The sequence below is a fragment of the Rhipicephalus sanguineus genome, chromosome 11 (assembly GCF_013339695.2).
Source record: "Rhipicephalus sanguineus isolate Rsan-2018 chromosome 11, BIME_Rsan_1.4, whole genome shotgun sequence".
NCBI lineage: Eukaryota > Metazoa > Arthropoda > Arachnida > Ixodida > Ixodidae > Rhipicephalus > Rhipicephalus sanguineus.
In genome coordinates, this window is record NC_051186.1 from 66,921,140 (window position 1) to 66,946,414 (window position 25,275).

The 25,275-nt window shown below is 48.2% G+C and overlaps 1 protein-coding gene across 1 annotated transcript in view; it reads right to left on the minus strand.

Moving 5' to 3' along the window:
- The window catches only part of LOC119375097 (uncharacterized), a 53,058-nt gene extending 28,207 nt beyond the window's left edge, over positions 1-24,851 (minus strand). The window contains exons 1-2 of the mRNA XM_049411159.1: positions 24,121-24,851; positions 23,363-23,550 (exon numbers count right to left, since the gene is read on the minus strand). Of these exons, the coding sequence (XP_049267116.1) occupies positions 23,363-23,550; positions 24,121-24,851 (919 nt within the window). The remainder of the gene's footprint in view (positions 1-23,362; positions 23,551-24,120) is intronic.
- Between the last annotated feature and the right edge of the window lie 424 nt (positions 24,852-25,275).

Genomic DNA, 25,275 nt, shown 5'->3' on the forward strand with positions numbered 1-25,275 from the left:
CGAAACCAATGCTTGACAGAGTATTTCTTAGACTCGGTGTCAATTAATATAAATATATGCGGCTGACATTTCATTACAGAAGAACAGAAGTGATGCCTCAAAGCGAAGCTTGCCACACTAGGGCCAGCTTTTGTTCCCTCAACGGTAATTGTATGTCAAGCTACCGCCTGAAAAAAAAATGGACATAGATATAAGCGTCATCAGTTTGATACCAACTTTCATTCATACGTTCCGCACAATTGTAAGGACTCGACACAAGCCATTTGCGACGTTCGGGAAATGCTCAGTTTCGAATAGCTCCCATTATTCTCTTTGTTTGCTTCTGAATGCACACATCTACATAAACTCGTTTATAGGGTGAGCTGTGATGACTTACTTGCACTTCGACGTGCTAGAGTTACGAAACTAGCACCGCCTCTTTCTCAAACATCCGCGATACGACATTTGCCAGCGATACGCCCTGTCCACCGAAGCGTCGATATAGTATCGTCCACTGACTCGCCGTCCACCACATCCCTGTTCAGCGAGTATCCGCTCCTCAACGGGGCGCATGGGCTCCCAGAGGTCAACGATGATCCTACGGCTGGTTCCGATAGTGTTGCTGATTGTAGTGGTCGGCATCGGTCTCAGTGACGCGCACTTCGCAACTGCTCAGTCGTTCGAGGTACCCGAGTCAGCCTATCATCAGTACACGCGTTTAGCGGTGGACTTGGCCCGCTTCAAGTCGATGCATCGACGACCTGCCTTGTACCTGCTGGGTCTGAGGAGGGTTGTATGGCTGGTAAGTGAACAACTTCGTCATCATCATTATTATCATCAGTCTGACTACGCCCATTGCAGGACAAAGGCCTCTTCCATGTTTCTCCAACGAAGCCGATGCTGCGCTTGCTGCGGCCATCTCCCCACCAACTTCTTAAAATCTCATCTGCCGACCCAACTTTATGCCTCCCCTTCGTGCGCTTGCCTTCTCTTGAAATCCAGGCTCTCACTCTTAATGACCAGCGGTTTTCTTGCATTCACGCTAGATGTCCTGCCCATGCCCATTTCTTCTTGATTTCTGCTAAGATACCTTAGCACCCGTTTGTTCCCTGACCTACTCTGCCCCCTTCTTCATGTACCTGTTCACGTATCCTTTCTTACCTTATGATTTGACCTGATATGAGAGAGCATGTGTTAGCGTAACTACCCGCGATTTGTGAACGAATTGTGAACGGAACAACTGGTGGCGTACTGGCATATCCGCAGCGAAGAACAAACTTCAATGAGCGCAATAAACTGACGAGATGATGGACTGAGCTTCCGAACTTGATAATAAAGTTTATTAACCTCGTAGTCGCTTATGGAAATCTTATAATTTTCATGAAGTTGTCTACGATGGTATTGCTTCGATGTAGGGAACATAGGTCGGCAAAAAGTGTGGAGCTCACTCAGAATCACTCATGAAATATATTTTGCCTTTAGTGTCCACTCGGACTCACACTCACCAAATTTGTTCTCGTCCGAACTCACTCAGACTCAGATTCACTGAAATTTTTCTCAACCGGACTCACTCGGACTCAAACTCACCAAAATATTGCTCACTCGGATTCACTCAGACTCAGACTCACGGCTCAATCTGAGCCTGAGTGAGTCTGAGTGAGTCGACTCATGAGTCCGTTAGCGTATAATTAACTTTTTCGACCATAGCGTCAAGGCTCTTTAACATCAATATCTCATATATTTGGTGCTCCACTTGGCGCGTTTTGATCTCGTACCTTCAAATACAAGTTACCACTGGTTACAATCCTCTAAGGACATTTCTGTTGAAAGAGATCACTCTCACGAGATATTTTCATCAAGAATTTCCCGTGAAAGATATTGCCGGAGGGGTAGAATCGCCCTCACCCCGCCCCCCTCCGTAACTCACGCCTCTGATCAATAAATATTGAGATGGCGTGTGAACGCTGGTGCTTTGAAGTATGTGTGAGTAGACGCGAGTATAAACGTTAGTAGTCATAAGGCTGATGGTAATGCTGAAGTTGAGTTGATTGGACCATAGGTCGGCAAAAAAAAAAAAATGTGGAGCTCACTCAGATTCACTCATTGCCCCGCGTGTTATCTTGATGTATTCGGGCTTCACCCACAAAGACTGCTTGCAACGCTTCGCGCAGACCGTGCCGCGATGTTTCAGAAGTTTCACGAACGTTTTAGCTCATTCCATTAGGATTGCACGCCGGACGCGAATAGTCTAATTTCTTCGCGAGATTACGCTGCCAGCAGCGATAACGCTGGAATGTTCGATAGCACACGCATAAAAGCCGGCACGCTTTACCACGTGTCAGATTATCGACGGCCGACGCTCTGTTTGCCGCTATCAGTACATACTGTGCACGCTACACAGTGTGTGCTGACGCTACACCACATTCTGTGATTCCGGGATATAACGTTCAGAGGCAGTCTCTGGCGTCTGCTCTAGCGCACATTGACAATAGACCAACGTCTGTTGAAAGCGTTCTTACATGTCGCCGACCGAAGAAATCGCAGCTGGAGATGACGAAAGCTACTTAGGTTTTTAGAAGAAACAGACTTGGACAAGCAGCTGTGACAGGGATGTCGCGTACCACGCAAGAGTCACGCGTTGTGACTGACTGTGTGTGTGCTGCGTTATGTGCTGTCTTTCTCTCACTTTCCTTTCCATCTTTCAATCTCTCCCATACTGTTCCGATGTGTAGGGTAGCAAACCGGTTGTTCTAAACTGGTTCACCTCCCTCGCTTCCCTTCTCTGTTATTTTTTCTCTTGCGGTACTCATTGACGCATGTGCACGCATTCAAAGCGTCGTTATTTGACGAGGGAAGCGCCAAGGTGTGCGCTTCCCATTAATAGGGTAACCTACGCCCGTGCTCATGCATATACCACACAGCGCTTCAGGAACCCGAGTTTGTAGCTTGAGCCGTGAACGCGCGATGGCGTTCCACTTCCCTCCGATGTGTCTCTCGTTGAACGAAAGCGCTCACTATGCGACATTAGCCCGTCAACGTCATTGCCTTTGTGTGCCTCTTATTGCAGCAGTTTTACTAGTCAGTGCTATCGCACTCGAAGCAGTAGACAGCGGAGAAACACAGTTGGTGCATGTGGAACTGCTCTGGCGAGGCGTCATGCGCTAACATGTGTGTGTGTTTGTGTGTGAGGGAGAGAGATGTTTATTCACAGAACGGCAAAGAGGTCGGCCTGAGCGACAATATGCTCTAGCCTGCTACTCTACACCGGGGGAGGGGAACGGGGAGGAAAAAAAATTAAATAATGACAATGGTAAGTTACGGAGGTGAGTGTATACATTCCCGTCAAGGTGGCGCACCCAGTCTAGTGGCTTGTAGAAAGACTGGACCGCTCTTACGACCCCAGCTGCACGTTGGCGTCGGGCCAAGGGCCCAACACAACCTCATCAGTCAATGGCCTATTATGAAATCGTTCAGAAGAGGAAATCAATTTCTGTCGTTCACGTGTGCACGCTGGTCAGACGACGCGTGTTTCGTACAACAATGCGCTGAAACTACCGAAGCGCTCTTTGTCCACGCTTGCTAGAGTCATTATGCACTAGTTCACTTCGCCGAATCCAGACGGCAACACCGCCCCACGCCACCGAAGATCACTGTGAAAGAGAGAAGGTGGGAAAGATATACGACGCGTTTGTAAAGGCTTATGCATGAGCGTCGGTAGCGCATTGCGCAAAGCGCCCGGCTCCTATCGTCGCGCGGACTTAAGAGGTGGTGGGTTCGACTCCCAGGTCATCGAAATGAACGGAAATTTTTCTTCTGGTTTTTATTTGTGATCTGTACGTGTGCGTTTTATCGACGTCACTACCGTGACGAAAATGACGTTGGTGAAGCTTGGTGGACCCGGCACAAAACACTTTCGTATTGGAAGATGGACTACAATGCAAGCGTTACGCTCTACGGTAAAGTGTTTTGATGCCGCTTGACCTACGCCGAGGCGTAAAATAGGACCGTGAATTCGCGCCGATGCTGAGAGTAACGTAGTACACAACAAAGCAATAAAGTGCGATAATAAATAGAATATATAATTGCCTTGAAATAGTCTCAAGCATTGACGTCAGGTACTGCGAAAGGCTAGAACCAGGCACGTAGATAGGATTTTTTTTCAGGGGAGGGGGGGGGTGCAAGGCCTAATTGTTCGACAGAAAGTCTTTTCATGGCAAAAAGAAACAAAAAGTTGCCCGGGAATATAGAAGGCTGGACGAATTTGCCTACGTGCCTGGCTAGAACCGCAGGAGTATAATCGCGTTACAAATTCAGGCCTCCGGTAGTTTTTCGAGACACGATATTCCTTTATTTCCCCGGATATCACGAGACCACTAAGCCTACATTTCACGAATTCACCATAACACCGGTATCGCTTAGCACAGCTAGTTTGCTTTTTGTTTTTCAGAGAAGAAAACGTAATCAAGTGGTTATTACCATCGACGTGGCCGACTCAACCTGCAAACAGTGGCCGAGGAATCTATGGGATTTCAACTGTAAGCCTCAGGTTAACTCGGTAAGTGCAAAGCTTAAGGGACTTTAGTAAAGAATTTGCCAATGAAAATCATTTCGAATTCATACTTTGAGTGAGGTTAAAACTGCGCGAAAAAAAAAGCGAGGACAAGCGGAAGGAACGGGCAAGACCATGGGTGCCGACTACCACCTGTTTAGTGATAAACAGTTAGCAGTCCGCGCCCGTGGTGTCTTGCTCGTTTCTTCCCCATGTCTTCGTTTCTTTTTTGCTTTTTTTTTCGTGCAGTTTTAACCTCACTCAAAGTATGAACCAACTAGCGCTCAAGAACGTCGGAATAAAATATAAACAAGGAAAGAAGATGAGTTTTAAGGGCTCGTTTTTCTTTGTTAGACGCAATATTAATGAGAACTAACAGACAATAATGTCAAGGAAATATAGGAGGCGTTATTTCTAGTAATTAAGATATGAATGTGAAGAAAAACGAGCAATTAAAAGTCACCTTCTTTCCTTCATTGATAGCGAGGGTCTCGTTCTGGCAGACTTGATGCCTTCAGGTAGTATGCGAGGGATTATTGGTCAGCTGCCGGTTCGTAAAAAGATCACGTGCTACGTGACACCAACAGGCAGAAAAAGAGTGTTTCACACTCGCCGCCATGGCTGCGATTGGCGCTAACACTCCTAGGTTTTAATGTACATATATACCCCATAAAGTGGACGAGAGGATGACCGCCGCCGTAGCTCAGTGGTGAGCATCGGACGCGTTATTCGAAGGTCGCAGGTTTGGTCCCTGCCGACGGCAAGTTATCTTTTCGTCCACTTTACTTTCTTAACATTTATATCCTAATTACTAGAAATAACACCCCCTATACTTGGCATTATTATCTGTTAGTTCTCATTAATAAAATATAAACAGGCATTTCCAAGAATGTATCTAGCGCTTTAAATTAGCGACTGTAACAACAAGAACTCCCACTAAAAAAAATTCACAGCATATCCACGGGTGAATGATGAAGATCTTGGGCGAAGCTCCTGAAGCAATCATGGTTACACCGTGAAATCTTCAGTGGTTTCGCCCAGCAGTAATCAAAGCGATAGCCCAGTACATCATCAAAGACGTGACAAACATCGGTGATGGGTCGTAGTGGGATGTTTGCAAAGACGAAGTAGTGGGCAGTTTGCAAATGTGGCTTCCGTTCCCCCTTCATTATAACGGCTTTATGGTCGGTGAAGTAATGGATCGGTGATGGATCGTAGTGGGATGTTTGCAAAGACGAAGTAGTGGGCAGTTTGCAAAGGATCGGTGATGGGCCGGTTACGCCTTACGCCGGACGCGTGACAAGGTTAGACTAAGAGGCGCTTCGCCCCTAAAATTAACACCCTTACACCTTGTAGAGATGGTTGACCAGCAGAGGCGAAGGGGGCGGCGCCGCTGCTTATCGTTGGGTTTACCACAGAGCCATCGCACTCTGAAAGTGAATGACAAGCGAGCGAAGCTATGTAGCACACGGCACAGAGGTGAAACATGATATTGATGAAAGGTTCATCATTTTCATGAAATGTGCAGAAAGGCACAGAAAGTCCCTTTTGAATGTAGCGCATGCTCCTTTAGAGTTTTGCATTTGAGCAGCATTCGTCTTTCTGCCGCGGCATGCGTCGTCTTGTCTGGTTTGCCGCATGCTCTTGGCGTATCGTGCACCATCTTGCGGAGCCATGTGAGAAGCATGCCTCTTTTTGCCGTGTTCTCCGTTTCGCGGCACTTTAATGTGCCAGTGGTGAGCAGTGGGGCCTGTCCAATTACTGTGGCACTTACCTGCGCGAGGGACAACCCACCTACGGGCGTCCATATCGCCTCGGCGTATGCAACTTCGCTGTAGGCACCATGACACGACTCCCTACAACGGAACGTATGAGACCCTGAGTCCAGTACTATGGAACGCAGCTGTGTTCTTTAAGCTCGCGTGTATTGTTATTTTTTTGTATGCTCCCTTCTTTCTCTCCCTTAATCCCCTTCCCCCAGCGTAGGATAGCAAACCAGACGCGCGTCTGGTTAATCTTCCCGCCTTTCCTTCCTCTTTCTCCTTTTCCTCCAACTTCGCTGTAAAAGTGCATAGTGTTGTTTCTGTGTCCAGAGAATATGTTCATACTTTTTCTTTATTTTTTTATTTTTTATCAAGATGCATTATATGTCTTTTTAAGACTTCAGAACAACCAACCACGAGGAAGCCTACCTATTCATCTTCTGTATTTGAAGTATTGAGAAGAGACAAATGGACTAACGATATAAGCTTTCATATTAAGGGTCAACGTGGGAAACAACCCGGAAGGCTTAGCGCGCTTATCGGGAACTTACGCTTCCAAAATCTGCTCATTTCTCTCGCACTGTGAGATGAGAAAGTCCGTCCCCATTCACGCGGGAGCTCCCTGTCATCTGAGAATTCCAGATGTAGACCAAACCACCTTCTTTCCGAATGTCCATTGTCCACGGGAAATGCCATGTCATTGTCTCTGGCGTTAGGATAGTCTATAGACACTGCAATGTCTTAAATGAACATATTTTTGCTTGTAAGATCTTCAAAACGATTGGAAAATGATGAGTGCGCTTGCGTATAAGCCGTGTGTTTTTTTTTTATTGCGATAGCAATTATATGGACAGTCTCGGCTGGAAAATGTCCGTCCCCGTCGCCGTCATTCACCGTATATGTATAAGTATGTATATATTTTTTCACTGCGCAGCCCCTATATTCCTGCAGAGGGAGGGCACTGGTCAGAAACGGGGTGCAGCTCGTTAAGTTCTTGTGGACGAAGTGCTGGTGAGTGTTTAGCCCTCCACTCTGCATGCCTCGCGATTATACAGGTTATCCCACATAACTTGAGCCAAGACTTTGAAAATGAAAGGCACTTCAGAGGCAAATTGAACCAAACGCATACTACTCGCACTAGCCTATAGATACTCAGGTTATTTTTTATTTTCCTTTAAACTAATTAGTTGATTATTTTAATTACCTAACTTTTTAATTATTGGCTGAAAACCCAAAATATGAACACTGAGCTGTAGAGCACTTTTAGAAACCACGGACTGAATTGTTTCCTGTACGATACGACTCGCGGTGTTATTTTTTCTGCGTTGTGAAGAGAGCCCGCGAAATTTGAAAGGAGGCCACGTGACGGACCGCGAGGGCACTGCTTTCAAACGTGCAACCGGTGAACGAGGTCGCCTGTGGCTGCCACGGGGAAGCGACAGAGTGCTTTGAAAGTGGCCGATGTTTGGGCGTCCGTCTTTCGTTGAATGACGGTGCAAATGCACGCTGCTGGCCGAGCGCTGCCGAGATAAGCGTCCGAGACGGATAAATAAAACAAGAAAATAGCTTTATTGTCTCTTTTGAACTTGAGATGCGTGAAAGGAGGCGACGACGTGAAGCTAGTCACGGGTGGCGTTGGTAGGCGAACGGCATGAGGAGACTTTTTTTTTTGTTTTCGGTGATCGGGGGGGGGGGGGTGCTCGTAAAATTAAGCCGCGATTACAGAACATGTTCAAAGAAGTCGCCATCTGCTGCAATACAACTCTGGCATCTCTTTATCAGACTTTCCGTGACGTTCTTGACCATGGTTTCGGGAATGGAGTTGCAAACGTGTCTTATTTTTTCTTTTAGATTACCTGATGTTGTGGTTGGTGCCTGGTGTACCTGACTCTTGACGTACCCACAAAGAAAAAAAATCAAGGGGGTTTAAATCTGGATACCTTGCTGGCCAAGCAATAGGCCCGTGCTGCCCTATCCACTGCTGCAGGAAAACTTTATCCAGCCAACTGCACGCTTTGCTGCTTCCGTGCGCAGGAGCTCCATCATGCTGATACCAGATATCTTTAATTCTAGCCAGTGGAACTTCGCACAGAAAATTTTCAAGTGGTCCATCCAAGATATCCTTGACATATCGTTCGCCTGTAAGTGTGCTGTCGAAGAAGACAGGTCTGATTATAGTACCACCGTAAATGCCACACCACACATTGAATGACCACTGATATTAGTGACGCGCCTGCTAAACCCAGTGAGGGTTCTTGTCACTCCAATAGTGAGCGTTGTGGAGGTTCACTTGAGCATTGCGCGAGAAGTTAGCTTCGTCGGTCCAAAGTACCTTGTTCACGAAGCCTGGGTCTTCTTCGGTCTTGATTAGGATCCAGTTTGCAAAGTCTGTGCGATTCTGGAAGTCGCGAGGCTTCAATGCTTGGTGCAGCTGCACGTGGTAGGGATGAAGTTGTCTCTTCTTTAGTATTCTCCACACCGAAGATTTCGAGACACCAGCTTCAGCACCCACATTACGGACACTTGCCTGGGGGTCTGCAGAAAACTTGGACAGGATATTCCTCTCAACTTCCTCGCCCAACACTGAAGATTTGTGCCGTTTCGTCGTAAATGTCCCAGTCTCTTTCAGCGTTTCATAAGTACGCACAATGGTCATTGAGCTCGGCAGCGTACCTGGATGCCAGCGTTGAAACAGCTTGACTGCCTGCCTTCTGTTTCCGCGTGATGCACCTAGGGCCGGAACGATATCCGCTCGTTGCTCATTCGAGTACGGCATGTCAGCTGCTTTGTCACAAACGAAAAACGAACGCGTCAACAAAGCGCGCACGCGGCCACTTTCAAACGTCAGCGCGATAGCACGGCCCCAGCCGCTCACCCAAGAAGCGCGAACGACGAAAAAAACAAGTATTAAAAGACGCCGGCGTGCCGACGCTTCTCCTCGCCCACTCGAAGCCGCCGCAGAGCCGCACACAACCAGATCAAACGCCCGGTAAAGCCTGCGAGCGTTCTATGAGCTGCAAGGGTTTGGCCGAGGCTCGATTCAAATTCAAATTCAATATGCATTGTTTAATGGTCCAAGACGTGAGAATAGCCTGTAAAAGCCATAGAACGGTCACGTGCTGGCCACCTCCTCTCCCATGACGCGACGCCGCGCGACGCCGCGCGAGTAGAACCGGGGAGAGAAATCTCGAATTGCAGCAGCCGTCGAGGCATTTCATCGTAATGTCGCGTTTTGCCCTATCTACATGAATCAGAATCAAACTGCTGTTTTTTATTTCCTCGTAGTCGTGACCGCTTTATCACCGCGGCAGCGCTCGGCCAGCAGCGTGCATTTGCACCGTCATTCAATGAAAGACGGACGCCCAAACATCGACCACTTTCAAAGCACCCTGTCGCTTCCCCGTGGCAGCCTCGGCCGACCTCGTTCACCGGTTGCACGTTTGAGAGCAGCACTATAGCAGTGCGCTCGCGGTCCGTCACATGGCCTCTTTTCAAATTTCGCGGGCTTTCTTTACAACGCGGAAAAAATAACACCGCGAGTCGTATCGTACAGGAAACAATTCAGTCCGTGGTTTCTAAAAGTGCTCTACAGCTCAGTGTTCATATTTTGGGTTTTCAGCCAATAATTAAAAAGTTAGGTAATTAAAAATAATTAACTAATTAGTTTAGGGGAAAATAAAAAATAACCTGAGTATCTATAGGCTAGTGCGAGTAGTATACGTTTGGTTCAATTTGCTTCTGAAGTGCCTTTCATTTTCAAAGTCGTGGCTCAAGTTATGTGGGACAACCTATATATATTGTGGCGTTATGCTTCTTGAGGAGTACGGGCCTGTGTGTATGCCTTTAACTGTTGTATAGTGCAGCTGACACATACACGTCAGCGCATTTATGGCTCATTTACTTCTTCCCTTGCCTAGCTCCTCTCTCTCCCATCTTTCTGCTCTCCCCCACCCCCCCCTACTTCCTATCCAACCAGCGTAGAGTAGCCGATCGGACGTGCTTCTGGTTAACCTACCTGTCTTCTCCCTTTTGTTTTCTCCCTTCCTTGACACGCAACATCCCAGAGTTTAATGTTGCTGGAATACGAATAGTTTTCGTGCCATTTCGTTTACATATCCCTGCACTTATTAAAACTACATACAGAACTACATACAGAAAGAGTGCTTTGCTAATATTGCGTAACATCCCAGAGCTTAATGTTGCTTGAATACAAATACTTTTCATGCCATTTCGTTTACATATCCCTGCACTTAATAAAACTACATACAGAAAGAGTGCTTTGCTAATTTTGCGTAACATCCCAGAGTTTAATGTTGCTGGAATACGAATACTTTTCGTGCCATTTCGTTTACATATTCCTGCACTTAATAAAACTACATGGAGAAAGAGCGCTTTGCTAATTTTTTTTGCGTAAAACAGGCGTTTACAATTTAATTACAAAATTACTCGCAGTCGCTAATTGACAAAGTTGATGCATTGTAGACGTTATGATGATGCCTAACCACGTATGCTGTACACAGTTACAATCTCGCGAATGAATTGTTCAGCAGTTTCTAATGAGCTCTTTGTTCTTTCTGATGAACCATGTTTTATACTGTGCATATAGCACTGACAGAAACTTTGCATTGATGTGAATACCGCAAGAAAGAATTTATTTGATGCTTAATAGTAAGAAGGAGATCGAACATTCGCGAACTATTTGAAGAATGTTATGAGCTTCACTCGATTCCCTTTATGGCCCTGGTGGACTCGTATTGGACTAATTCTCAAAAGCTTTACAATTTGCAAACACCCACCATTTTTCGAGATTCGTTGTTTTACGAAAAAAAAAAATGTCCATGTTCTTCTGCTTATGAGACTGTATGGGTAATTAGTTCGAGTAGATCCTTAAAACAATCTATTCTCAGTAACAATAAATTAAAAAGAAAACAGAGCTATAAAAAAATCACTGAGCCAGTGGAGAATTCTCTGAGAACATAGAAATGTATGTATTCTTTTAGAATTCGTAGAATTTTCATGTCCAATAAAAATCTTGTGAAACAACTAGGAATGTAGTTAACAAGATGTACCAGAAAAAATCCAAACGTTATGAGCCAATAAATGTATTCTTTGAAAGGAATATAATTTCGTTGTTATATTTCTCTGCTTCTGTCGATACGCCTTAATTAATTCTGCTCACTTGTTTTTTCATTGTTACAGGAAAAGCGTCTGCCGAAAACAAGACTACCTCGGCTACCCGTTTTAGCCGCTTCCGATGGTCATCACTTGCGCAATGCTTTTGTTCTGGGGATAGAGTAAACGGAAATATTAAATGGAAAGCCCACTCGTGAGTCAAGAGACCGTGAGATTTTGAGAGAGCTGACGATGCTATGCGAGACCCGCGAGATTCGGCAAGAACTGGCGATACTTCGCGATGCCTCGGCGAAACGTTACACGACGTCGCCAATGATGTCATGTAAGGTCTGAGCACGGGCTAGTTGGTATTCCATTTCAAACTGTGATTACAGCGCAAGGTAAAACACGGGACAAGAGACCAACGAAGACGAGCGCTGGCTTCCAACTAATGTTTTATTGTGAAGAACCAGCAGTTTGTGAAAAAACGACACATAGGATAAAAACCGCACGCGATAAATGACAACCCCCTCCGAAATGTCATGTAACAAGACGAGAAATTTCCTATTAAGCCTATACATGGCTCGACAATTTCGTGATTTCCGTGTTTCTTGTTTCTCTTCCAAGCGATTCCGGTCGAGCACTTACTTTTGGTCTTCCGAACATTTGAAAAAAAAAGTCTTGCAAAAACATGAAACTGGTACGAAATTGATGTTTCTGGTTCAAGTTCAGAGTTCCAGTGGATACATATCATATCGGAGCACAAGTTTACTTAAAGGTCAGTTAACTTTCAGGATAATTGATAAAAATTTATTGACTGAGTTCATTGAAAGAGCAGCTGGCTTTCTTGTGAGCAGCTGGGATCGTTGCGGCCCCTGGCGGAGCAGATCTCAAACAGGCAGTTCTTTCTACGTGGCCTCCGAGATCCGCTTCGGTAGTGCGATGAAACACAGATTTAACTCGACGAATACAGCAGGGCACACGAACGCCGACGTGCCAGTGCCACTACCGAACACTGAAGTGAAGGATTAGGGTCGCCTCCTATTTTTTTAAACATAAATATTCTCGCTTGAAATTTTCATAAGCTCTGAGCAGGCAAGGGTATTTTTTAAGGCTAATGCCTTAGATGCCTCATAAAACGCGAAAGTTGACCGTCGGCGGTCCCTACACGAGTGATGCAAATAATCATCATCACATGATGATGTCAAAATATATCATCACGACGTCACAGATCGCCAAAATTTGTGACGTCATGATTGCGTGATTACAGGACATACTCGCTTGGGCACAGTGGGTAGCGTGCCCGGCGTTTGTAGTCGCGGTCCGTGAGGTTGTGGGTTCGAATCCCGTTGATAGAACTTTTTCTTTTTAAGTTTTTCTTTGCCATCTGATCGTGTGCATTTTTCGACGTCATTTCCGTGACAGAAATACGTCACTGAAGTCTTGGTGGACCCCGGCATAAAAAAGCACGAGTCGATGGACTAGTTTTGTTGACATACTAAAACGTAGCACGGATATTGCAGGCGCAAGAACGTAAAGTTGGCGCCACGCCGCGACTAACACAAAAGCTTTATTGCGCGAATAGAAACAATATATGTATTGGCGCAGAAGCGCGGTGAAGAAAACATGGAAAGAAGTACCACAAACGTGAAAAAAGATATACGTTACTGCATCTGATGTAAACACAAAGAAAAGTGTCGCGGAGCATTACAGCGTGTGAACGGATGAGTTAGAATTGTACAGGAATAGGCGTCCTTCGTACACACCGAAAAATTGCCTGAGGCTTAACTCTTCAAAACCTAGTTATCACGAGCGAAAGTTATGTTTGGCCTGTTTTTGCAAAGGCTATGCACACAGTGTTTAAAGCTTCGCCTGGTTATGTGGTGCCGCAGCGGTGAGGCTCCGAGCGAGCGCAGCTGCGACACATCTCCGCAGCTGATCACGTGGTGTGACGTCACGCCTGCCACACTAGCACTCCGGCGGCTCAAGGTCATTGCGACGCTATGAATGACCTTGGGAGATATAGCGTAGTGGAGCTTTCACTCTAAGTGATACAAAAGAAAAACTAAATAGCTTACTGACTCGCCTATCTGAAACGTTACGTTTTTTTTAAAGCCGTGAAGCTTACAGGAAGTTCTCACAGTTATCGTCGTTTCGAAACCTATAAGTCGGGTACAACTTAAGTCCGGAGAGGCCCCGCCCACATGACCAAATCATTGAAGACGATCGCCTGCGCCACTAAAGAAGTAGTCCCGCTCACGCACTCGGCAATGCTCTCGGGAGATGGGCAGTTCGGCCGTCCCGCTCATGAAGTCAGTCCGGAGTGCGCGACCATCGGAGCAGACTTGTGTGCGTCGGCCTTTTGAGGAGGAAATGCCGCAGACTTCTGAAGTAGTACCCGACTATGGACCTTTTCACAGAAGGCCCCCTGGGCACCACCACAATCCCATTTGAGCTGTGCTCAATAGGCATGACCCCCCAAAAATGCACTACCGAGGCTGTGACGTGAGCCTTGTACTACCGTGCCACAGCCCAGAAAGGAGGTGTTTCTTCTCTCCCGTGAAAAAGTTCTATAGTACCAGTCTATTTTTACTGCAAGTGAACGCTGGGGGACTCAATCAATCAATCAATCAATCAATCAATCAATCAATCAATCAATCAATCAATCAATCAATCAATCAATCAATCAATCAATCAATCATGCTCAGCGTGTTATATCCCGCGCTCAGTTTAATGGCTAAAATATAATGTAATCGCGGGAAACTAGTACATAGCCATACTGCATTCGAATATTGTATTGTATTCGCACACTGATACGTAGTACAGTTGAGTTTTTGTTTTACATACTATATTGTGTAATGGTATAACAGAAGTAGAGTTTAGCTCAGTGCAAACGCATCCTGTAGGAAAAAAAAAGTATGCATGTTTTTTTAGATGCGAAGTATCTTAAAGGGCCCCTCACCAGGTTTGACAATTTTGAACTGATGGGCGCAATCCATGCACTAGGCGTTCACGATTACGTCTGCCAAAATTTGCAACGCTACGCGCCGCGCAAATGGGTCAAATTTCAAGCTGAACGCTGCTTGCCCTTCTCGCGTCCACGCGCCCAGAGAATGAGGAGATGACGTACATGAGAGAATGGCCCTGCGTAGATAGTAGTGCTGTGACGTCGCTCCTCTACGTAGACGAGTGTGCTCTGACGTCGCCAACAGTAGCACGTGACACTGCGATAATTATTTGACACGACGCGTAGTTTTTGCAATTTGTTGCTTGAATGGATGAATAAAACTTGAGAGCAATAATAAAACACACAAATGGAATGTGTGCGTTTTCTTTTTTTAATTTTTACTGCGAATCGCAGCGAGATTCGAGACTAATCTACCTCCGTTTCGCACGCGTTCGTGTTCTCGCGCTTTGCGCATCGTGCAGACGCCACCCTTTACAACGAAATTAATTTTCTACCGCGTTCCAGCGCTCATAGAGTTTCCTACAATACTTACTAGAGGGAACTCTGGCGCTAGTGTCTATGGGAGCTGCAACGCATGACGCTTCAGCCAGCATGGGAATGATGGGTAGTACACAAATTTGTCTAAACTTCGTTCTTTCGGCTCCGTTTGGCTCCGCGTCGGCTGCATCCGCTTTGTCGCAAAACTAAATTCAGCAAAAGTCAGCAGTTCCACTTCACCACTTTAACTTTTTTAGGCTAACCAAATCAAACCTGGTCACGAAGTTCACAACGGTCTATTCTTTTATCCGAAAGAAACACCAAAACACAGCAATAAACAAAGCCACAAGTACGTTTGAAGCCGCAAGCACGAAGACTAGGCAAATTTGTGTACTACCCATCATTCCCATGGTAGCTGAACGATCGCAGCGCCAGAGTCCCCTCTAGTTAATTTTAGGAAACTCTATGCCAGCGCTCATTAGGCTCATTTATCCTCCCGCGTCTAACTAGATGTTCATGCGGCACACCGCTAGTCTCGCGTCCGTACAAATGTCGCAGCTTTCGTGCTCAGTAATAGGTTGAAAGCCAAGTGATCGGCGAGGGTGCATTCGGCATAACTTGCAGAGATGAAGCGCAAAGAACGCCGCCACAACACCGCTCGCGTCTCGGGGGCTCGGGCTGGTTTGGGCGCGTCATGCGCTCGTGACATTTTGTGCGCATGACGTGTTCATGCGTATGCGTTATGTGATCCTTCCGCTCGCGTGCCGAAGAGGGCAGGGAAGGGATTTGGCTTGCGAAGGCTACGCGGGGCAAGCGGCGAGGGTTTGCAGCTCGCCTCCTCGCATCATGGTTTCGCGCCGCTACAAATTATTGTTTTTCTCAGCTTCTAACCGACCGATTAGAAATATTCCTGTGGCATAATGCTCTTTATTGGGCTCGCAACAACTTGCAATGTGTAACTAAAATTCGTTAGGTCACCTGGTGAGGGGCCCTTTAAGGCGGAGCTCAATCCGGTGGTGGTGGTGGTGGTGGTGGTGGTGTGCGGCGTGACCACCCTTACTTCGCATGCGCATACCCTCTCCACACACCTCCTCTCCACTCACCCTCCCCCTCTCCCCTCCCTCCCCTCTCCACTTTCCCTCTCCCCTTCCCCTCTCTCATACCCCTCTCCCCTCCCCCTTTCCACTCTTCCACTGAAACGCGGGCTTGACATGCCGAAATTCTCTCCTGCGCAACGCCGCGATGAGCTCGAGCGCGTCCCCTCCCCTTCTCCCTCCTCTCCTACGCTGCCCCCCTCTCGCCCGCCTGTCGACCGCGTTCCCCGCTCGCCCTGTGAGAATTAACGGCCGGGCTAGATGGAAGATACGACGCGCGTAGCGTCCCTCTTCGCGTTCCACGACGCGAGGTCGGTAGCATGCCCAACGAACGCCAACGAAACGCGATCGTGCAAGTGCTCCGGCTTCGCATCGCCTCATGGTCCCCTTTAGCGGGAGATGGTGTAATTTTTTTTTATGTGAAGGCGCGTTCGTTACGGGTTGAATTAACCGCTGAATTTCTCGCTCCACTTCGAGAGTAAAGATTCCTAGCAAATAACCAAAATTGCTGCAGTACTTCACACTTGAGCTTCCAATCTCTCTACAATTCTGAAAAAAAAAGAAACAGGAAAAGGCACTGTAGTTTAATTTCGTGGCAACTGCAAGCGGATCTCCTAAAACATCTTTCACCGAGCAACAGTCGCTGCACAAAAACAACAACAACAACAACAAAAGAAGCTTCATTTGCGAGCGACGCGATAAACAAAGCTATACATCTGGCTAGCAAATCCTTGCTCCCGAGTGTGACAGCCAGAATTGGGACCGTTTTAATGAAACGCTTCCTGTAAATACGTGAGCCCGGAAAAAGGAAGGGGGGGGGGGGGCACGCCGAAGAAAAGTGGGCGTAAGTGAACGACGACATCTGTCCACTCGAATCTTGATGCCAAATTGAGAGCGTAAGACGTTCCGTTTCCTTTTCCGGCAGAATCTGGGCTCCAATTTCCCTCCCCCCTCACATCCCCCCGCACCTCCGCCTCCACTTCTGGCGAATTATTCATGAGTTCCGAAGCTCCACCTAGACAAGCCTTTTTCCAGGCCGCCGTATACGACTCTGCGAGAGAATCAATCATCATTTACCCGTACCTTTCAGCAAGGACGTCGATGGCTGCACGGCGCAACAGTTTTTTTTTTTTTGTTCTTGCGTGTGCACACATTCGCGCTCTTCGGCGGCACTCGATGAAACAAGTGAGCATAGATCGAGTTCAAAAAAAAAGTTGCTGCAATTGCCTGCATGTTATTACATTAGAGTGTTACGTTCTGCCGCCGACAGTGCTCAATTCTAATCCTGTGCTGTAACTTAAACAAGCAAACAAAACGGGAAAGCACATGCATAAAAAAATAAAAATTCAGAGCCCTTTCATGGAACTATTCGAAGATAGAAGACCAGCGAAGCTGTTTGGTATGTTTAATTGTATTTAAAGTTTTCTCGTGGGAGGCTGCGATCTCTAAGCCGGACCCGGTCGACCAGCGCCAACTCGTCGTCCGGGCCTGGCGGGTGGTCCAGGCCGGAGGGTTCCTGGAATAAGGGACGCTCCCATCTTCACTAAATTTTCATTATTCAATAAACGTTCCCTCTCTTTCTTTCTTTCTTTCTTTCTTTCTTTCTTTCTTTCTTTCTTTCTTTCTTTCTTTCTTTCTTTCTTTCTTTCTTTCTTTCTTTCTTTCTTTCTTTCTTTCTTTCTTTCTTTCTTTCTTTCCTTCTTTCTTTCTTTCTTTCTTTCTTTCTTTGCAAGTACAGAAAATGGAGCGAAGGCGAAAGGCTTGAAAGCCTGACAAAGGGCCTTTGCTCTCTCTCTTGATATAGCCATTTCCCTAGCAATGTCATCAGTTGCCCCTTCATATCCTACTGGCCACTTCCGTGGGTCCAGCGACGTATGGACATGAACGGAAGGAGTGGCGACGCCAGCCTTTCCTCGAAGACATTTATTAATGGGAAGTGCTGCGGTACGGTGGCGTACACGCAGCCGCTGGTGGTGACGAAGTGAACGCCAGTGCGCAGGTGGTGTCCATTTCCTAGGGCACAGTACATAGGACACGCATAGGACATGGCGGAGCCACCGCCATGTCCTATGGGTGGAGGCTCCGCGATTAGCTCCGGCAGCGTACCGATCGCGGAGGCCACGCTATCTACTACGAAATTTCCTTTGCATCCGCGCTGTGGCAGTAGTTTTATCATGGCCCCGGAAAACGACCGGCCTTTCGCATGCCAAGGTAGCGAATGAAAAATAAAGATTTTTCCTCGGATTACACAATAGGCAAAACTTTGCCTCGTGTTCAAATATAAGAATGGAAGTTCGAAACGCTAGCTGATATTTGCAGCGTTCTTTCTCGAGAATGCTGAAAAAAATTGCGTTTGGCAAACGTTCTAAATCTGCAGTAGTACTCGGGCCAGAAAGAGAGTCCGGCGCATTCATAAGCTAATGTGTGCGCTTGTTTGGCCTTGTTAAACCTCTTACATTTTTTTAAAGTTGTGAATTTTTTCCCTCGTGGCTAAGGTCGTATAGTATCGCTTCTCGGCCTCTTGGCAAAGATGAATTGTAGTGTCTAATGCCCCTGACACACGGGCAAAAGTAAAGTGCTTTGAAGTAAACCACTTTTGTCGCCCAAAGGGACCATTTGCAGAAAGGAGTTGCGCCGATGACACACGGCGCTGCACTACTTCTTTAGGTGGTTCCTCAGAAGAACGCTGAAAATAAATGGCGCTTCTTGTGCGAGCGATGTATTTTTAAAACACCTGCGCACGTAGATCACTTTTAGCGATACCAGAACTCGAAAACGTTTGTTTTTAATGTTTGACGGCTTAAATTGCTCACGTTCGTATATTTTCTTTTCTTTTTTTTTGCATTTTAGCAGCGACCTCGATTGGTTTTTCAACTATGAACAGCCGGTGTTTTGGTACCCACGTTCTTGCAGTCCTTTCTCACGTTTGTGTCAGTTCCGGCGTGCCCCGTTTTATTCATAGCGTTATTCACACAACTGTGACCACGTGATAGATTAGCGAAGTAATTAGCGGTAGCAATAAAGGAAGAGTTGCGGTAACCCTGACGCTTGTTGCTCTCGGATTTCTTGATGGTAGATTACCGCAGCGCAGGCGAAAGTCAGACGACTACTCGCCAGAGTCTTTACAAAAGAGCGCAGAGACGCGCCTTCACATTACAATATGAGCGAACAAGTGCACACAACAGAAGCAACCGAAGCCAGCGCACACCCGACGCACTTCTCGCTGAGCGCTCTGGTGAGACGCGGACCGCGTATGGCAAACACGCCGATGCGCGTCCCTTGCAGCTCACTCGCAGGTAGCGTGGAGTCGCGTGTTCCTCGATAAGCGAGTTGACCGTGCAGATCGGGTTTTGCAGGCACGGTGATAACAACACACGCTGAAGACGCCAGCGTGGCGGCGCCAGTGACGTGATGCGGGCGTGCGAGAGTATAGCTATACTGTAAACATTTACTGTTTAACAAATCGTTTCACTACTGAAAATGAAAACATTTTCTCTAGGGGAAGAAATCACGGGGCAAGCTAGCGTTGTGACACGCTGTCTTCTATTGATCAGCTCTGCACACTGTGTGCGAGAGTACTCCCTTACTGCCAGAAAAGTAGATGCGGGATCTGCTTTTCGGAAAAGAACCTTTGCCGGAAAGGAGTTACTCCTTTGTGGTGTGTCACTGCGCCTGAACGCCTTTCCGGAAGATGTCCCCTTGTCTAAAGGACTTTAGAGTGCCCGTGTGTCAGGGGTATAAACTGACAGACAGACAGACAAAGAACTTTATTTGGTCCTGAGAAGACGAACGCCCCGTCAGGGGGTAACGTCCGCGGGCCGTACCACGACGGAGCCGGGAGGTTGAGACTCTCGGCGACTTCGCGGGCTCTCTGGACAGCCCTGAGCTGCTCTTCCTTGGCGGAGCTAGTGAGAAGTCGGAGCCAGTCTTCCTCCGTGGAGGGAGACCCTGAGCCATCGCGCAAGTCGTGGCACTGCCACAGCATGTGCTGAAGAGTGCACCTGGGATGTCCGCAACGCGGACAGCCCGGGCTGATGCCTTCTATGAATTTAGATTGTATAAACGGAGACGGATACGTCGCCGTCTGTAGCATTCGCAAGGTGATTGCCTGTGGTCTGTTTAGGTCTCGGTGTGGAAGCGGAAACTTCCGACGACCCAGTTGGTAGTGCTTACACACCTCGTTAAATGTGAGGAGAGGGTCCCATTGCCACTGCCCTCTCTCGGCCTCCGAGTGCCCACTTCCGGCGCGGCGGGTGAGACCTCGCGCCCGGAAGTGTGCAAGTTCGTTGGCGTTAGGGATGGCTTCATGAGCATCACTGCCCACGTGACCGGGGAACCAGATTAGGTGCTTTTTGCCTGTCCAAGGTGCAGCAGAGAGAACGCGAGCGGCTTCTATGCATACCGAGCCTTTCATGAACGCTCTGGTGGCAGTTCGCGAGTCTGTGAATATGGTGGAACGGTTCGTTGTGCCATGGCGATGGCCACCGCCACCTGTTCGGCTTTATCAGCGTCCGTGTTTTTAATTGTAAGCGATGTCAGCAGCTCCCCCCGCAGCGACGTAGCCGCTGAAACAAAGTGATTTGAAGCTGCGTATTGCGCAGCGTCAACGAAGGCGACGTTGTCCTCAATGTTTGCCGCTCTGCAGACGCAAAGCGAGGGCCCTGGCCCTCGCTTTGCGTCTGCCGTAATTGTATTGAGGGTGCATGTTTCTGGGTATCTGAGATACCGAATACATTTCCCTAATTTTCACGGGAAGTGTGCACTCCCTTTGTCTGGTGATGCTGGAACGTATACCAATATATGCTAATAACTGTCTGCCGGCCTCCGTGGAAGCCAGTCTTACAACTTGTGCCACCTGTTGCGCCTCTACTATTTCTCTAAAGGTGTTGTGAACGCCGAGCTCCAAGAGCCTTTCGGTACTGGTGCTTTGTGGGAGACCCAGTACCTTCTTTATGCTTTTGCGAATGATTGATTCCAGTCGAGCCTCGTCCCTTCTGGTCCACTTGTGGGCCAGGGCTATGTAATTGATGTGGCTTATCAGGAAGGCGTGGAAGAGTCGGCGAAGGTTCTCTTCAGATAGCCCCGCTCGTTTGTTGGCCACCCTCGTGATTAATTTTGTCATAGAATCTGCTTTGGTTGCTATGCGCTCTAAGGTGTAGGCGTTACTGCCATCCTCCTCCAAGAACATACCAAGGATTCTAACTTTGCGTACGACCGGTATAACGGATCCGTTCGCTGTGGTTATAGAAATATCAGGAAATGCCCCTTTCCTTGCACCGACTGTGGGTCGGCATAGTAGCAGTTCAGATTTCTTAGCCGATAGGCAGAGTCCTGCACTGCTAAGAAAATCCTGAACGACTCTGATCGCTGTTTGCAATAACTCTTCGATCTGCCCGTCGCTACCTCCCTCGCACCAAAGTGTGAGGTCGTCGGCATAGAAGGCGTGACCGAGACCTTCAATCTCGGCCAGACTGCAGGAGAGAGCTCTCAGGGATAAGTTAATCAAGAACGGGGAGAGTACTGCCCCTTGCGGTGTGCCTCTGGGTCCGAGATCAATTGTTCTCGAGCCCATAGCTCCAAGGCGAATGGTGGCTTTTCTGTCCTTAAGAAAGGAGCTTACATACTTGTAGAAATGTTCTCCTAGACCTGCTTCTTTAATTGAATCAAGTATGTGAGAGTGTTTGACCTTGTCGAAGGCCTTTTCCAGGTCGAGTGCCAGAACGGCTCTGGTGTCTCTGGTGGCCTTGTCAATGATTTTGTGTTTTAGAAGGAGCATTACGTCTTGTGTGGACATGGACGGCCGGAATCCAATTTGATTAAATGGAAGTAGATTCCTTTCTTCTGCAAATTTAGTGACCCTATTGAGGATGACGTGCTCAGCAACCTTCCCCACACACGAAGTGAGTGAAATTGGCCTTAGTGAGCCAAGCTCCAAGGGTTTCCCCGGCTTCGGGATAAGGATTACGGTGGCGATGCGCCATTCCTGTGGTACCTCGCCAGTGTCCCATACCTCGTTGATTTTATTCGTGAGAACCTCGATGTCCGCGTCATCCAAATTCTTTAAAAGTTTGTTAGTGATCCCATCGGGACCCGGTGCTGATCTGCCATTCAGTTCGTGGAGTACCTCTCGCACCTCCGCGCACGTGAAGGGGGAGCCCAGGGGGTCCGTCCCGTTTTCTTGTGTCGCAGGGGGGTAGTCATTTTGTGAGCCGGGTTCGATACAAAGATATCTCGAAGCCAGCTCGTCTGCAATTTGTGTCTCGGTCATGCCAGAGTTTTTTAAGCCGTGGATAAGTCTGTCGATTGTGAGCTGCTGATTGGCTTTGGATTGTTTGTCCCCAAGTAGATGCTTGAGGATGTTCCATTTCGCTCCGCTCCTCATTTGCCCATCGACGGCATTGCATACTTCGTCCCATTGCTGCCGAGCAAGCGTTTCGCTATGCTCATCTATTAAGTTCAGCGATCCTTTTGCGTAAGCGTCGGTTTAGTTTTTGCGTTTTCCATTGAGCCTGCAGCGCGTTTTTGGCTTCTAGCAGGTGTGCTAATCTACTATCCATGCGCTCGACTTCCCTGTCTCCACTTCCTTTGTGGAGGCCGCAACGTCTTCTTTGAGGCGAGTGAATAATTCCTCCAACGAGCTGTATTTAGTCTCATCTTGCTTTCTGATATTCCTAAAGAGGTCCCAGTCCGTGAATTTAAATTTTCGGAGCGGCGGTGATGAGACTCTTATCGCGAGGCTACTAATGTAGTGATCACTGCTGAGATTTTCCTGTAAATTGGTCCATACGGGTTCCTCCGCATTTCTAACCATGATCAGGTCTGGCGTGGTATCCCTGCTGACCGAGTTTCCAATTCTGGTGGGGTATTTCGGATCGGTGACTAAGGTGAGGCCACAAGCTGCGATCTGTGCCGCGAGGGCCTTACCCTTGGTTGTATCTTTGATGTAGCCCCAATCTTGGTGGTGTGCGTTAAAGTCACCTGCTATTATGAGTGGACGATCGCCTGCAATTTTGCAAACTTTCTGGAAAAGAGCGTGAAACGTCTGCCTTCTGTCGGCTGGGGAGCTGTACACGTTTAGAATAAACACGGATTGTTTGAGTTGAGCGTTTGGGATGAGTTCGATCATGATGTGTTCAACCTTTAAGTCCGGCCTAACGTCATGACGTAAATAGGCAAGATTCTTCGAGACAAGTGTCGCTACTCCCCTTTTACCCTCCGAAAAGTAAGCTTCTGTGCGATAATCGCGAAGAGCGACAACATCGGTAAGCGTTTCCTGGAGGAGGATGACTGACGGCTTTTCGATAGCAGAGCTAAGTAGTTGTTGTAAGACTGCCTTCCTTTTGCGGAAGCTGACACAGTTCCATTGCCAGAGGACTAGATTACGTGCGTTGGCCATTTTACTGACGCGGTGGGGGCGTACCAAGCAGCGCGCGCTGCCTGTCGGATTCTAAAATTTGGAGCCTCGTGGTGTGCTCAGCCAGTTGGAGCTTGATGGGGCTAATTTCGGAAATTATGTCCGTTCTTAGCTTGTCAAGCAGTTCTGAGATGTCTGACACGTAAAGCGTCTCGTCGTCCATGGGTTCGGGGCCCGCCCTGCGTTTAGCGCCTCTGTTAAGAGACGCAGCGGCGGCGGTAGCTTGGCCACCAGACGCGCGTTCTCTCTGCTGCATTTCTTGCAGTAGTGATTTAATTTCAGATAATTCTTTTCGAAGAGACGCGTTTTCACGCTCCAGTGATTGTATTTTGTCTAGCGTTTGCTGTGGCAGTGGCTGTTGTTGCGCGGGGGCACGGGTCTCACCTGTTTTGGCTGCCTTATCCGCCCAGGTAGGCTGCGAGTTGATCCGAACCCGGGATCTGCTCTTGGATCTCGATCTAGAGCGTTCCGGGGTGGCGTTCCTGGAAGCCTCCGCAGTTGGCGTTTCGGTGGAAGCGGGGATTCCCAGACCTCCAGCGTTGGCTGCGTTGCTCGTTGCGTTCTTCTTGCCGCTTTTCCGTCTTCTACGGCGTCGTCTTACGACGTAGGGGACTTGATACCTGTTTCTGCAGGTTCGGTCGCCGGTGAGGTGAGCGTCTCCGCAGAGCGCGCACTTCGGTTGCACGCATTCATGTCCGTTTGTGGTAATCAAAGTTCCGCACAGGTCACAAACTTTTTCGGTCGGTCTGGGGCACACGTCTTGCCTGTGGCCGACTCGGCCGCAGTTGCGGCAAGTGTCTATTTGCCTCTTGTACAGCGTGCAGCGTACCATGTTGGGGCCGCAGCGGACATAGTTTGGCATTTTCATGCCGTTGAACAGTACAATCACGGTGGTCGACTCTTTTATGCGCCTGACTCCGAGCACCATCGGGTTTTTCGGTGTGACAAAAAGACTTTGCAACGCAGCTTCAGGCAGATCGGCATCGATGCCTCTGACCACACCTCTACAGGTATTTCCCGGAGGTGTAATGTAAGCCGTGATAGGGTGCCTTTTATCCGCCAAGATTATCTCCTGCACTGTGGAGTATGCATTGGCGTTCGATTCGGAGGGTGTGCTTATAACGAAGATGTTCTGCATGGCATTCGCACACACGATATCCTCCTCGGCTGCCGCGGGGGGCAGCCTGGCAGCCATTAAAATGGCTTGCGTGACTTTAAGCTGACTGCATTTGCGCACGTCCAACCCTCCCCCCGGGCGGACGACCACTCGAAAGTGTGATTTGGGCAGGCGCGGTAGCCTGGAGGCTGCGGCAACCTTTCTCAGCTGGCCGGCGTTTCTGGCGCCAACGCGGGCGCCACTGTGCCCTGCCGTGCGCGTCTCGTTCTCGAGGCGGGTTTTATCCGCGTTCCGTTTTCTGTGAGCGGTAATCCAGCCGTTGGACTCGGCTTCTTCTTTGGAGATTTGCTCACCTTCTACCATTGCCTCGTGAGGCATGGCCGTCTTGGAGTCGGCCGAACGAGCGGCCGCACCTACCCGCCTTTCCGCCCTTTGGCGGAGCCGGTGTCGTGCTAAGCCTAAACAGGCTTAACCCTCGGTGTCGGAGAAAGGACCCACAAAAGTGGTTTCAGTGGACCTACCGTGATAAATGCGGTATCCAGCTGCTCCTTGTAACTTCCCGGAGTTTTCCAGTAGAAATTTGGAGGGAACGCACACATTGGACCTAGTAGATCAACGTCGGTTGGCGGAGCTGAAGCAGACACGTCCGCAAGCCACGCCGCCACCTAGTGGACCCCCAAGCCAAACTCTCGTTAGCCTCTGAGGGCGTCCCTGCTGCATTGGTCGTGCCCTTTTGTCGACGTCGAAAACGAAAGAGTACAACTTACTTTTCGACCGACGTGGTGCTAGACAGCACCCGTCG